At 38.4% G+C, this 16354-nt stretch overlaps 1 protein-coding gene across 14 annotated transcripts in view; it reads right to left on the bottom strand.

Annotated features, from left to right (window-relative positions):
- The window catches only part of BCLAF3 (BCLAF1 and THRAP3 family member 3), a 52504-nt gene that overhangs the window by 33670 nt on the left and 2480 nt on the right, over positions 1–16354 (bottom strand). For 5 of the 14 annotated variants that reach the window (XR_003093448.1, XR_003093451.1, XR_003093450.1 and 2 more), the window contains exons 1-7: positions 9463–9639; positions 7965–8035; positions 5673–6251; positions 4661–5320; positions 2296–2474; positions 1397–1511; positions 1070–1133 (exon numbers count right to left, since the gene is read on the bottom strand). Coding sequence is in view for 8 of the 14 variants with exons in the window: in XM_025201115.1 (XP_025056900.1) it covers positions 1070–1133; positions 1397–1511; positions 2296–2474; positions 4661–5320; positions 5673–6251; positions 7965–8005 (1638 nt within the window). In the remaining 6 variants the exon portion in view is untranslated. Of the gene's footprint in view, positions 1–1069; positions 1134–1396; positions 1512–2295; positions 2475–4660; positions 5321–5672; positions 6252–7964; positions 8036–9462; positions 9645–16354 lie in introns of those variants that run through there. The other 9 variants (XR_001357822.2, XM_006021218.2, XM_025201113.1 and 6 more) reach the window with 6 other exon arrangements.

Genomic DNA, 16354 nt, shown 5'->3' with positions numbered 1-16354 from the left:
CACAAGGTCGCCTCTCAGCCTTCTCTTGAGGAGGCTGAAGAGGTCCAGGTGCCCTAGTCTCTCCTCATAGGGCTTGGCCTGCAAGCCCTTAACCATCCGTGTGGCCCTTCTCTGGACCCTCTCCAGGTTATCCACATCCCTCTTGAAGTGCGGCGCCCAAAATTGCATGCAGTGTTCCAACTGCAGTCTGACCAGCGCCCGATAGAGGGGAAGTATCACCTTGGTTCTGTTTGTCATGCATCTGCTGATGCACGATAAAGTGCCATTAGCTTTTCTGATGACTTCGTCACCCTGACAACTCATGTTCATCTTGGAGTCCACTAGGACTCCAAGATCCCTTTCCGCTTCCGTGCCTCCAAGCAGGTCATTTCCTAGGCAGTAGGTATGCTGGACATTTTTCCTCCCTAGGTGCAGCACTTTGCATTTCTCCTTGTTGAACTGCATTCTGTTGTTTTCTGCCCATAGGTCCAACCTGTCCAGGTCAGCCTGTAGTTGTTCCCTGCCCTCCGGTGTGTCCACTTCCCCCCACAGTTTTGTGTCATCCGCAAACATGGACAGAGTACACTTCACTTCCTTGTCCAAGTCGCTGATGAAGACATCGAAGAGTATCGGTCCAGGGACCGAGCCCTGCGGGACCCCACTGCCCACACCCTTCCAGGTCGATACCGACCCATCCACTACGACTCTCTGGGTACGACCCTCTAGCCAATTCGCCACCCACCGGACTGTGTAGTCATCCAAGTCACAGCCTCTTAACTTGTTCACCAGTATGGGGTGGGATACTGTATCGAAGGCCTTCCTGAAGTCTAAGTATACGACATCCACCCCTACTCCTGTCTCCAGGCATTTCGTAACCTGGTCATAAAGAGACTAGATTAGTCAGGCATGATCTGCCTGCTACAAACCTGTGCTGGTTTCCCCTCAGCATATTTTTCCTGCCGGGCTCTCACAAATGTGAGCCTTGATCATTTTTTCAAAGACTTTGCCAAGGATGGAGGTGAGACTGACTTTCAAAGACTTTGCCAAGTATATCAGTTAAACTATTTTTCCAAGCAAAAAAACAACATACCTGTCCAGATTCACATGGCACAGCTCGTTTATTCTGAAGTTCTGCCAAAGACATATCAATTCTCCTGGCATAATAAGTAAACATGATAATAATGAATTAATAATGAATATACTGAAGTTAAAGAATTAACTGATTTTTCTCTTCTAACAACCATGGCCAACATGGTAATGCTTCTGACAATTACAGAGTTGCATGCTATAAAATTTACAGTTCCATTAAATGGTTAAAAATTCTGTTTATTTGCTTTTCAAGCTCATTAAACTGCACATATAACAAAACTTCTAGCTACTTTGTTCAATATAAACTGGAAAGAAATGTATTGATTACCTGTGAATTTCTGGATCTGAATGCATTTTGACTTCATTTAGGTTTGCAACTGGTTTATCTTGAATTCTGGAGAAGCGTTCATGCAATGTTAGGTCACAGGATGTAAAATAATTTGCTGTAGAGAAATATTAAATTCAAATGTGTTCACTTTATCCTTAACACTGCAACTGCACAACTACAAGTACTACTACTAAAAGATCAAATGTAAGAAGAGACCATCTGACATGAGATTAAGTTAAAATAATTTCTACTTGAAACTCAACTTACACAGATGAAAGAATACAGTTAACACACTGTGCTCTAGCCATATTAGAACTTTAGTATTTAAATCACATTTAATTTTTTATTAAATTAATCTCAAGAAACATAAGGATTTAGTAGCTTTATCAGTAAGACTTTAAATACTGGTTCCTATTGGTTTTCACATGCACTTTAAGGCAGCCAACAATAAAACAGATCTGAAAACTGAAAGCAGCAAATACACATTGCTTATACTCAACTTTGACTCAATTCCATAGCAGATCTCTTCCTTTTGGTCTCAACAGATATGGTATGAGAAGTACCAAACTCTCCAGGACAACAAATAGACCCAAAGCTCCAAACTGATCCATGTACTCTCTCACTGAGATCAACAGAATTCTACACAATGCAGAAGTGTTGCTCACCTATATCATCTCACAGGATTGAGGTCCAAGGTTTTGGCTCTTAAGGACAATACCAATCAGGCACCTTCTGTCCACCTGCCTGACTTTTCAGTCACTCTTCACTACTGACATGACTCACAATGCTTCACTTGCCTTGCATGATTCACACTGAGCAAAGCAGCGGTATTTTGCTGAATCCCAACATATTTAATTCATCATGTTCCTAACTTGTATCAAAACAGTAGATATTATTACCTTTAACTTGATGGATTATCATAATTATTTCCTGAGTAAATTCTCGTGATGGGTTATTTTCAACATTCTGTGGCACAGATTCCATGTGCTCAAAGACTGGATGAAAATTTTCATTTTTTCTGCCAACTGCAACCAGGTCATGTGACATCTGCCTCTCTGTGGTATGGCTAGAAGCAGCCCTAAAATAAATTTGCAAAGAGAATAGAACATTTAAATATTCTAAAAAATAAATAAATTAGAATCACAGAAAATTTAAAAAAGGGGTCATAATTGGAAAGATGGAATGAAATAACAGAAAGTCCTTACATATTTTAAATGAAACTCCACCGAAGGGATATGGGTGGCCAGGAAGAGAGTAGCAGGCAGGCTTTGTTTATCATAAGACAACATTTTTACAAGTCTTATTTTAATGAGTTTCTGATGTATAGATCACACTTTTATAGATTTTAGAAGTATGTAATGAACACAGAAATAAAATAAAATACATACACAGCAAAACAGGTATCCAGAAACTGTCATAACTACAGACTTTAAGGAGTGATTCTGGGTGGTAGCTGGCTATATCTCCATACCCTCAAACAATGATCTAGCATTTAAAGTCTTCTGATGGACCACTGCAGTGAATAGCTTTGGGTTTTTTTCAGAATGATCAGCTTGTTTGACATACAAGGGAAAAATAAATATTTGGTAGATCTTTACCAATAAATTTTAGTAATTATAAGTAGACCTGTCACATTTCCTTTTAAAGGCTACTTTAAAAGATATTACCTCTAAATTAATTTTTCTTCTAATACCCAGTACAATGAAAGATTTAGTCACTGAGAAAAACAGAAAATGAATGATATATTTAAGCATTCTGCGTACACAGCTAATTCTAAATAAGGTTTTTATTATTCTTGCTTTTCAAAAACAGAGTCTGAAACAGAGCGCATATTTATGTAGCTGTAGCTGAGATCTTGAAAAAATCTACTTTTTTGCCACTGATGAACAGGAAATGAATTAAGCCTAAGTCACCAACTTCTGTCAAATTTAAGTTTTCATCCAAAAAGAAAAGTAACTAACTTCTACAGATACAAAATATAGCCTCCTGAATATGAAAGACTAACAATCAATTCTGTGATTTCTTCAGTCTGTAAAATATTTCCATTTCCACTGTGCATGTCTCTAACAGGACAAAAGCAAAATGATTAAGACATCCAGTCTCAGACTCCTTACTGTACTGCAACTCAGGAGATGTGCAACCAGCAATCCAAGTACCACAGCCACTGCCTCCAAAGCTCCCTACTCCCCCTCAGTTTCTCATGCTGGTTCTCATCAGTAAATAGGGTTCTTTCCAGTCTTCACAACTTTCTGTTTTATTACAGATTTCAAAGAGAATAATATGTAAAAAAAAAAAAAAACAATTAAGGAAGGAAGAAATACTGCAAGACTAACTTTCATGAGTAAACTAATTATTTGTCATGAATAAGTAAGAAACTCTGTCTGCTTTTGGTGCAAGAAAAACTTAAGTTATTTTTAAAACAGAGCAGGATCGGTTTTAGTGAAGGGACTATATGATATGGTACTTCCAATAGCCAGAAACTTGATGACCCCAAAGTCTCCTCCAATCCAAACCATAACTGTGCATCTCCTCCAACCAATATTCAATTCTTTTTTTTATATAAACTTTTCTTCCATCTTACCTGGTACTAAAGTAGGTCTGTATAGTTTGTAAGTTCTATGATCATTTCTAACTTATTTTTAAAAAGAAAAAAAATACCATAACTACTATTTTCTAGCCCTTTGGCACAGTAGCTGGTTATAATTATGTTTTCATGCATTGTCAGTTAATTCAATTTTCAGCTTCTTCAGAACTTCAAAAAATACAAATCTATCCATGATCATGTACTGTCTCAGAAGTAATTGGTACAACACATGAATATAGAATATTGTGAGATAGCTTTATTGAATTTTCACTCAAAATATACAAGGTTTTATAGATTTTCCAAGTGAAAAGAAGTTAGGCAGTAGCTCCCATCAAAGTTAACAAAGAAACCCACCCTAAATTGCCCTTCCAAAAGAATGTACAAACCTATTTCCTCACAAGCGCAACTCTGAGAAAGAACAACTTAGGGAAACCTGTTAAATAGGTATTTCTGCCAGGCTTATCTACGTTTTCCACTTTCTGCCACACCTGTATAATTATACAGCGCTTTATTTTTATTGGAATAGACTAACTTCCCAGTACTGACAAGTCACTGTGTTTGCATTTCAAACAACCTCAACACCTAACTGTAGCCCTGTCAACTTTAAAACAAAATTAGTTTCTCCAAAACTCACAAACTGTAAAATAGAAGAAGAATGAACGAGAAAGAAAAAACAATACCTGGGCTTGTTCACCATTTTCTTCATATCCACTTTGATTGTGAGCCGCTCCCTCCTAGAGTTGACCTCTGACATTTTCGTATCTGAAACTGTATGATGTGTATCATGCTGGCTATTGGAAGAATCTACTTTTTTCCTGAAATCCCCTTCTTTCCTTACTCTTTCCTTCTGTTTGTTAAAGGGTCTCAGATCAACATCACTTTTGTAAGAGTTAGCACATTCATTGCAGCCTTTCTTTGAGCTATATTTAATGGGTACTTCAATATGCCCCTCTTCAGTCTGTCTCACTCTTCCACCACTAAAATAATCTAGCTCTTTGCTATCCCGAGCACCCTTAGAAGAATTATATTTTTGCTCTTCCTGCTTTACATACTTCTGAGCTCTATCATCTGCAAATGATTTTTCCCCATCTGGCTGTCTATGACGTTTGTGACTATATTCATATGCCGTCTTCATAACAGAACTCTCTGTGTACTCCCTTTCAGCAGGCCGATGAACTTGGGGACCAAGGGTTCTTTGTTCCTCCTTTTCTTGGTAGAGTGGAAAAGAACGATCATCCTTCCACTTGGGATTTCTTACTTCTCCACCGTCATACCTCTCCATTTCTTTAGCCCTTTTAGACGTGTGCCCATATTCTCTGTAATCCCGATCCTCAGGATACCTGTGTTGACATAAAGCAATTTACACTTGCACTAGAGAAGAAAGTGAGAACTTATATGTGAAGAATGTTGGACAGCACGGCCTTATATGCGGACTGTGTGGGAAGTTAACCCATAATCCCTCCAGCCAATGTACAGAAGTGCAGGGGCTCTTAAGAGGGAAATTATCCTTTTATAACTTAGCCAGTAACATGATTTACTTAAAAGATACATACTCCACTACCACCAGTCACCCACAACTAAACTACAAACTGGCATATGCCTTTCAAGGTGGAAATCTTCAACTACAATGAAAACAGACTCACTTGAGGCCTTATGCCACATTACCCAGGTTTAATTATTGTATTCCTATACCTCTTCTGTAAAGAGCTCCTTGCTGTAAATTCTTCAGAAACTCTTCTAGGTGACTGACCATACTTGTCTTCATGTAGCCTCTGGTGCCTCAAGTCATCTTCATACCATTTTCTTTCAAATTTACAAGAATCCCCTAATGGTCTATAAAAAGGTTTCATTCCTTTTTCATTTCCAGTGACTCTGTAGTGCTCAGGCACATATCTATCTTCCATTTTGTGCGAGTAAAAAGGTCGATCATGTTCTTTGTATACTATTTCTGAGTATTTGGGTGGTAACTGGTATCTCCTGTTGCTTTCACTCCTTTCTGATGAATGTGTTCTATAGGGTTTATGACTATATGCATCTTCTAAAGGAATTCTTTTTAGACTTGGTGAAGGTGACCTATGTTCATAAATCCTGTGGTGGTTATTCCCATTAGGTGCAAATCTAGAATTGCTTTGTCCATATTTTCCATCTTCTGCTCTCCAAGGCATAGATTTCTTCAGGTCCCTCCTAAAGCCCTTATATTCACAGTTGTAATTAATATGAGCATGCCTTTGCCTATGGTGTTCTGGACTTCTAAATGCTGGCGATAAGGACCTATGTAAGGCAAAAAAGATTATCCTATTTTAAGCATTACAATAAAATTGATAGGTATATACACATTCAAGTAAGAATATATTCTGTACAGAAGCAACACGCATTGTTTTAATGCAACTATACAGTTCAAAATTTATACACAAGCTAACATATTAAAAGTTACAATTTCCACAGATCACATCAGTCAGAAAAGTCATGGAAAAAGGCAAATTTGAATAAACTCTGAAAACTTACAGAAGGGGAGAAAAAAAACAACAACATTTAATTGGGTGGATTCTTTATTTCAGACATTCATATAACATCTTCTACCTCTCCCATTAGATCCCCAGACACTCAGAGGACACCACACTGTGCTCTGAGAGATGTAATTCAGTCAGGGGTTGGAGACCAGTCCCCAAACCAAATCTCATAAGGTAATGGACCATGCTGGGGAAATACACTTCGTAAGGTTACTGTTAATGGGAGGTAATTGCTGGTGTCACGAGAGCCAAGTAGATCAATAATATTATTCCTGTGAATATTATTTCTCCTGATCCTCTATTGTGAAATTGAATAAAAATACTGCACCAGAATAGTAAATTCACACAACTGAACATTCAAATACTGTGCATCTCATGACAAAATAAAATGGCACTTAGCCATTGAAATAAATGCATTATGTAATACCTTACGTAAAATATAACATGTGAAGTGAGCACGTTGAATTAAGTTTGAAATCAATCTTTCATAAAATGTCCCAAAAAGGTTAATGTAGAGCTGTTCAGAGCCCCCAGAGATTAATTGGCTAAAGGCCAATTAAAAAAAAGGTCACTCAAAAGAATCAGAGAGTAACAATATCAGTCTGAAGTCAGGAAGAAGTCAGGGCAGGGCAACACCTTAAAGACTGAGGGCTTCAAAGAGTCATAAGCTTTTGCTCATCCTGCTTCATCAGATACGAGAACCAGAAGACCAGGAAGCAAGCCCAAAGGAAAGCAGTTTGCATTCAAACTAATTAGTTACCAACTATTCACTGCAAACCTGATAAACTTGAAAACCTTGATAAAACACTTGAATAAATACAAACAGATTCAAAGAAATCCTTCTCAGTGACTATTCACTAAGCAATGGCATAATTTATTGTCAATTAGCAGATGAATTCCTGAACCCTGACTTTAGACTCAGGACAGAAAACCCATTTTGGTAAGTATCTGCATAACCATAATGGGTTACAACAGCTGAAACTGATGGCATGTGCCTCAGCCCACTCCTCATCAGGGAAATCTCAAACCACTAAGCAAGTAAATAATTTTTTAAATGCTAGTATAACCTACCAAACAAACTATGATGATACAGTGCATCAGTGCTGATTTGTTAATCAAGTAAGAGAAAGAAAATGGAAATAGAATTTTGAAATGCCCCCAATTAAACTGGTGCCATCCAATCTACATTACTCCTGAAGGTACTCTTAGTGGTAATCAAGATTTACCTCCACCTTTCATATTATGCAAAAAAAAAAAAAAAAAAAATCAATTTATGGAACCACCTTACTTTGGAAAAAATATATTATGCATTACAAAATAACAGGTTTTGTAAACCATTCTGCTTGAAATTTATTTTTTAGCTATCATTTTCTCTTTCTTTCTCTTGTCCCAGAAATTTCAGAACTCTTTTGTGAATTCTTATGTTTTATAACATACCTTTACATAAACAAACATAATAAAGTTAAAAAGTTACCTCTGTTTCCACCTTGGTGATCTTGATCTAGACCTAACCATCTTTTTGCAAATTACGCCAGTTTCTTAAAGCTGTTAAAAAAACAAAACACAAAAACTGTGAATTTGCTAGTTAGAGCTTTAATATAGCAGGTGATCACTGTTTCTAAAACAACCCAGTCATCAGGAAGACACTTAAAAATATATACAACCTGTACATAAAAATAGACACAATCTACTTTTAAATTATTATTTTTTTTAATTTTCATGGGAAAAGTGATGTTTTTAAGTAGCATTATGAAAAAAACATTTTTCTTTAAATTAGTGTCACTTCTATTTAATTAATTGCATAAATAGCCAATTTTCATCTCACAATTTGATGATATGATTAGCAGTTGTTTTCTTCCAAATGCTGATAAAACAACTAACCTGTAACTGAAAAACTGAATTATTCCAAATCAGAGTCAAATGCCAAAAATGATAAATAAAGGAGAAGCATTTGACATATGAATGAAACTGAATTTACAAAGAAGGAAAATACAGCAAGAATCAATGATCAATATATACTGAACTTCTCTTTAGTAGCTGCTGAGGAAGTCTGCATTAAAACATAATTACGTCTCCTTTAAGAAATTAAACTATGTTGGGTCTTAAACAATGTTATACAGTGCAGTTGAAGATGTTACAATTTATCAAACAGGGACAAATACATTACCAAAATTATTTGGAATTTCTGTACTTTGGTTTTTATGTCCCGATATGTGCATATATGTAAACAAACATACAGATGATAAGCTATAAAAAGATGTTTCCCCCTTTATTAATCAGCAGATGCATCTACACATTCGTTAATATGCACTTAAGTATCTCCGATGTAAGGTACTAAATTAATGGGCATTAGGCTGTGCAAATGGACAGTATCCCATTTGCATGCTTTTTTAGTGATGCTTAATGAGCAGGAGACTATTTTACTGCACATTAGCATAATGTCACTTTTTTTACGAGATGCTTTAATGCATAGCAAAATAGTCTATTGCGCATTAAAGGGCACATGTAGATGTGCCCACTCTACTATAGAACTTGACTCTCTCTACAAAACTCAATAATCAATAACTACATTATTACTTGTTTATTTCTACCTAATCAAACAGAACGTTGCTGTCTTTGCAGGGGCCCAAAAGCATTTGATTATTTCCAATTACTGCCACTCAGCAGTAGGATATACAGAATAGCTCTAAGGCAAACCAGCACTACAGGCACTCTGCTATTACAGTAACAAGGAACCTTATAAAAGCGTAGAAATGACAGTACATGTATATTTATGAAAATCAGCATTTCCTTGTTTAACTGGATCATAATCTATGTACCAATTAGCAACACAAAAAAATTATACTAGAACTTTATTTTATAGTATACCAGAATTTCTCAAACTGGGATCCACAATGAATTTCATGATGGGAATGAGCAGGGAAACAGAAACAGGGAAAAAAAAGTGACTATGAAGAACAGCTTGACAATACCTCTCAATCTTATGCTTCTGAGGAGGTTACGCTGTGGTTGCAGTGATAAAGTGTTCTTTTATTAGTCATAACATGGAATCATCAGGGCACACAGCAGAATAACCAATTTAGGAAGGGTATTTATTTTTAGGTGTAATACCCAAAAATGTTTGAGTGCCTCTGTAATATACAAATGTGATTTGTAAAAAATATATAAAGAAATATTAGCCTTTTGATGAGTTCTTCCACGCGACATGAAGTGAAGCTGTAAAAACTGCAGCCTAAAACAGGAGGGTGGGGGGATGAAAGCTGGTGAAAGGATCTGGTGGTGTCTATAACTGGAGCAGAGACAGCAACATATACTTGAAGGCAAACTGTCTAAAAACAGGTACAAATTTAAAGTTTAGGCTTGGTCTGATTGTTTACTTCTAGTCATGTGCATGTGAGTCATGCAACTAAGACTACAGACATTTATATAAGATATGTTTGCATTTGAAGATTTTGTGGCTTTGAAAATCTGCAACACTTTCACTCGCACTGAATACCACCTTATTCTACAAAGTCCAACCAACATCAGTGATGCAGCCTTAAGTGATTTCTCATTTGGGCCAATGGAAAAGAAAATCTTTAGAAAGTCGAACAACAAGAAAGCAGAAAACAAACAATACCTTGTTTCATTAACTGACCTCTTCTTTCATAGAAAATCTCAATCCAACAATCTTTCCAAGGGTTTCTCCTCATCACCTACCCTGACCAACCAAAAAGCACGCAAAAGTTTATGTTCCCAAGTCACCACACAGAGCATGGTAAGACTATCAAACTGAAAAAGGCTTAGTCAGGCCCTAAAAAGTCTTTCCATCCAGATCAGCAATTTTGGAAGTGTGGGAAATGTGTGACAGCACATCCTAAATTTTGCCTTGGGTTACTGCTAAATGATTAAGAGTTTAGGAACTCCTTTTGCCTTGTGGAGAGACACTGCTCATATACTTCAATACAACCTTTAAAAAAATATCCAAAAGTCAAGCAAGCAACCTGGCCTCCTAACAGTGAGATTCAGGAGACAAAATGGAAAGGATATAGAGAGGCAAAAACAAATGGACACCTTACTCCCAATTCACCTAACTGATTTCTGCGGAAGGACACCAAGTAGCAAGCCTGTCTGTATAAGGACTATTTGAGCCAAATAGTTAGACAATGCATAGATCTTAAAAAGTTGACAAGGCTTATATCTTTCTTTAATATTAATTAATTTGTCTCCTTGTTGCTGACTCTAGTCAGATAAACACCCATACACTTTTAATTACATAGTGAGATCACTTGCACCATATAGTCAGGATTTGATTGTATCCCCCACTCTCTCTAGCATAATCAGACCACTATGGTGACAAAGGGATATACTTTTAGGCCTGAGAAAAAGTACCCCCTGGTCTTTTATTTCTGATATTCCTCTTCTCTTCTCTCTCTGATTTCAATTTCAAAAGTTGATCATGTGTCCAAAAATATGAAAATATATAATAACTATACAATTTGTTTAACAAGAGTTGAAACTCTTTTTGCATAGAAAAAACACTGAGAAAACAGTGATGAATTTGTGCTACAATTTAAGTCTTTAATTCTTATGTTTAACACAGCAGAAACTGCAAAGATATTAGCAGGAATTATGTACAATTCACAGAATTTAAGCCCTTAAAATCTTTTAGCCTGACCTCCTGTATGCATCAAGCCCTTAAATCTCACCTGATTATCCCTACTGAGAAGGGCTACAGTCAGCCTTAAAAACAACCCTGATACTATGATAAAAACAGGCTGATAAGGGAGTGCCACTACTGTCATGGACAAACCAGTATACATACAGGAAAGAAGCAGACAGAGAACTTCCCCAAGTGGAATTTTACGAACTCCTGACTAAGGACGCTACAGCACAATACCAGGGGGAACAACAATCTTTTAAAGGACAATACAATACTTCTGGAAACAATTACGGCTTCCATCTCCTGGGAAACCAAGGCAGGCAACCTGTCTTTACTATCCAAGATCCACAGACCTTGCAACCCAGAGCACTCCACTGTCTCAGGCACTGGCACTATCACAGAGGGAAGTTCTGGCTACATTGACTATCCTATTCTCACATGCCACTGGAGCTGGCAGCAACTGGCAAGATACCACAGATTTCCTTAAGAAATGAGACTCCACTGGCAAGCTTTCAGCAATCACCTATTAGCTACCATGGATGTCACATCACTGTACACCAACATCACCCATGAGAACAGAGTACAAGCCATAAAGAACATTATTACTGGTGAGGACACTACTTCTGTTTCCATCACATTCTCCTACTTCATGATCACCCACAACTACAGCATTTCAGATCTGGGGATCCCCTTATACTTACAAACTTCACTACCATGGGCACATACATGATTTCCAATACGTTAAAATATTTCTGAAGGCCTTGTCTGTTTCCTGTGCAGTTGCCTTCTCGTCCCCCTAATATACCTTAAGGCAGAAGTTTCCAAACTTTTTCTTATGGCGCACCCCTTCCAGATATAGTAGCTGCCTGCATACCCCCACCAGCATATGTTTTTATATTTTAACCCCTTCAATGCCAATTATTATTATTATAAACATTCAATCCACCATTACAGAATTTCTCCCATATACCCCCCAAGAGATGTCTTGTGGTACCCCCAGGGGCACACATGCCACAGTTTGGGAACCCCAAAGCTACATCAACACCTTCATTGTATAGATGCATGGAAAGCAATTTCTTAAGAGAAATTTCACCCCTTCATTGAACTGACTGTAAAATACTCCATCCAGCATATTCATCATAGTGAAAGTCTGCTATGGTCATATCACCACCACACTATCAGAAACCAACTGACCGCTACAGCTACCTGATTGCAGTAGCTCTCATTCTCAGTACACCACTAACTAAAGCAGTGGTTTTCAACCTGCAGTCCACAGACCTCTGGGGGTCTGCATACTGTGTTTAAGGGGTTCGCGAGAGATGACTGTGATAATTGAAAAGCATGTGCATGCCAACCCTTACAATTCAAAGGGGTCCATGCCTCCATTCAATTTTTTTTAGGGGTCTGCAAATGAAAAAAGGTTGAAAGCCACTGGTCTAGAGACAAGTTCTACATCAGGGATGTCAAACTCATCCAGCCCCACACACCTAGATGAGGGTCACTAGGACAGTTCGTGGGTCAGACTGGAACCACACCCCAGAGACAGCACTAATGGCCAGTGTTGTATGTAATGCAGGCCCCATGGCAGCCCACTGTGCCACTTGCAATGCAACTGGTTGAACCAGATCAGGGCACTACAGACAGCACACACTAGCCCCACTCCAGGCCTTATGCTGCATGTGGCACACGGGCTGGACAGCATCACAGGCATTGCATGCAATAGAGAGGGTCAGGCTGTATGTGGTACCCCCAATGGACCAGCCCCGAGTGCTAGTATGGTCCCAATCCGGGTTAGCAACCGTTGTCTGGCTCTGCCAATGTGCATGGCTAGTCTGGCAGGCACTGCATGCAGCACACCCCCCGGATCCAGCCTGCATATTGGATTGGCTCTGCACATCGCATCTGGTACACAGGGTCAGCTTAGGTTGGAGAGGATGGATCACACGGCTCCACAGGCCAGATCCGGCTCACAGGCTACGTTTGAAGCACCTGTTCCACGTTACATCTGTATCTGCTCTGATCCATCAACTTCAACACGTATCTTAAGAATCTGGAGCAGGGATTCCTACACTTCCAATACAATCCCAAAACTGAGGCCACCCAAATCCACTGGGCCAGACTCAGACCTGCTCCAACCTGCTACAATACCAACCTCAGTTTGAATACCTTGGACACATCATTAAATGATTTCCAACCCCTCCTGAAAAATAAGCCACCATCTCAAGATGGCCATGGGAACAAATCTGTTCTGGCTTACAGACATCCACTAACCTCAAAGAGGATCTTTCCAGCAACAAAGTACCTAACTCCTATTCTCACTGAGGCACCAAACCTTGCAACAGATCCAGATGTCACTTGTGTGGATCCCCTTCATGAACACAGACCACATCATTATGGACCAACTAAAATGGATTCTATAACATACGAGATTCATTCATTTGCTCCTCTTCCAATGTCATAAGTCATCACCTGCTTACAGTGCTCCTCTGATGTCTATATTGGGCAATCCCAAAGTGAAAGAATGAACGGAGACAAAACTGACAATAAGTCTAGAAATACATAAGAGCCCACAGCAGAACACTTGAACCTCCCTGAACATTCCATTGCTGACCTCATAATAGCTGTTCTTAAACAACAGATTTTTTAAAACGGACTTGAATCGAAAACTTCAAAGCAAAAAATGCACAGACTGGATTGTGTTAAGGATGGTCTAAACAGGGACTACAGATTCCTACCCATTCCTGGATTCTTTTGTGACACTCATAACCCTACTGGTCTACTGCTTTTTCTCCTCAACCCTCTTGGCCTCTCTCAGCACTTTCCTTTCCCTCTCCCAGTCCCCGTCTATTATAGTCAAATCACTATTTGATAGCCAGTTCCCTGTTTCATAGCATCTGACAAAGTGAGCTGTGCTGAAAGGTTATACATCTTTGATCCAATTAGTCTATAAGGTGCCACTCTACCTTGCCTTCAGCTTGAAAAAGCAATATATATCTAGTGGAAGTATGTACATCTAGAGATAGGGAATCCACCTCTCCCCATTGACATCTGTTCCATCAGCCTTGTTAAAACTTGTGCCTCATTTCCAATTTAAATTTGTCTACCTCCTACTTCCAATCACTGGTACTTGGTTAACCCTCTCTACTAAATTAGAGAAACTTTTAGTAACTAATATTTTTTCCAAGTAACGATACTTTTATTCAGTAATCAAGTTCTCTCTCAGCCTTCTTCTTATGAAGCTGAACAGATTGGGCTGACAGTCTCTCACCCCAAGGCATTTCCTCCGTTCCCAGAACAATTTTTGCAGGGTTTTTCCCCCACACCCCTCTTCACCCCTGCCAGTTTTTCCACATACTTTCTGAAGTGTGGAACAGTACAAAGTATTCCAGTACTACCCTCACTGATGCCTTTTAACTGGAGAAGGGAAAGAAAGGGGGGGAAGGTGGGCACCATGCATGGTAGATACAGTATATACATCTTTGCTTCCACTCTATGTTTATTTAAACAGCCCTACCATAGCAATAAAGCCAAATCACTCCAGTGTCCTGTCCTGTCTCCCAAATTTCAGGTCAACTGTAAAATGTATTGCCAGTGATTACATTTGTTTATAAATCTTTGTGAATATACTGATCCCTTGACAACCCCAACAGAAACACCACCAGTCAATGATTCCTACCCAGCTGAAAACTACTTTAAATAGCCTGTTATCCACCAATTAATCCACTTAACATGTGCTTTAACATGATACAATTTGCTGCTACTTTTTAAAATAGAATGTAGGTGCATCTACATGTGTTTTAATGTGCATTAGCCCATTTTAAAGCATCAGAAAAAACGTGCTCTTTAGCTAATGCACATTAAAATACGCCAATGCACCTTTTTCTAATACCTCAAAATGGAGGTACTAAATTTAACGAGCAATACCTGAAGCACATTAATGAACAAGTAGATGCACCCACACACTACTAAGTCAAATGCCTTACAAAAACGTTTAAATACTTTGTATCTACTTTTGTTGCTTCCAATTCACTTTGTCAGCCAAACATGTATTCTCAAAAGAGGAAATTGGGTTTATTTGACAAGATCCATTTTGTATACAACCAAGCTAACTGCTATTAATCATACACTCTTATATTTGGGCACATCAAGATTTTGCGTTATTATGCCAGGACTAATAGAACCCAGCATGCTTTCCAAATACTAGAACAACATTACCACTCCTCCAGTTTTTCAAAAATTCCCCAACATTCCACGACATAAAAAACGAGCATCAGTGGGACAGAAGTCTAAGCCAAATCTAAGGAATTTTGGGTGGAAAACTAGCCAGCTTGCCAATTTTAAAATGTTTAATAATTTTTTCAGTTACTAATAGAATGGAAAGCACTTTACCATCTTCATGTGATACAAGCACTTCACTCTGCTTCTTGACAAATACAGAGCAGAAATATTTGAGTACTGACTTATTTCCAAAATGGATAGGAAACTTGACCCTATTATCCTCTTCCTTGTTACTAGTGCATTTTTCTCCAGTGCCTTTATCTTCACTTATTAATTTCCTACAACTCCTACCTTTTAAATTTATATTTAATTCTATCTCCCTCCCCACTTTTTCCCCATGTTTATGTATAGCATCTTTATCTCACACTTCCACTATCATTTCACTACTAACCAGGACACAGCCTTACTTGATTGAGGAATTATGACTTTTTGATGACCTACAGCTCTTCCTAAAAAGAGTCATATTTTCATTAACAATTTTCTGCCTAGGTTCATCACCTTACCCAATCACTTTTATTCAGCTTCCCTCAACTTTGGGAAAACAGCCCTTCTGAAGCACAAACTCAAAAAGAGTATAATTTCTGAAGCCAAGAGGGGCGATTACTCTCTCTCTCTCAACATCATGATTTGACTGCTTGAAGCCCCAGATGTACAATGTGTAGTTCATTTTCAATAAATTTAGAGTACAACAAAAATAAGTGTTTGGAAGCTGGGGTTTGTTTGTTTGTTTCCAATAATAATAATAAAAGCTCAAACTCTGCTGAGACAGACAAACTCCAGACTGTATCCTCAGTCAGAGGTCACACACCACAGATCCACAGCAAGACTTATATCTTAGTACAACCTAAAACACTGGGCTTCAACCTTTTTTTAGCAAGTGTGCCCCTTCTGGTGGCAGCAGCCAGACACGGAGCAGGAGCAGACAATGCCTGCATGTGGCAGCT

The sequence above is a fragment of the Alligator sinensis genome, unplaced genomic scaffold (genome assembly GCF_000455745.1).
Source record: "Alligator sinensis unplaced genomic scaffold, ASM45574v1 scaffold583_1, whole genome shotgun sequence".
NCBI lineage: Eukaryota > Metazoa > Chordata > Crocodylia > Alligatoridae > Alligator > Alligator sinensis.
The sequence above is the reverse complement of the archived record's forward strand: the minus strand, read 5'-3'. Positions and strand labels throughout refer to the sequence as shown.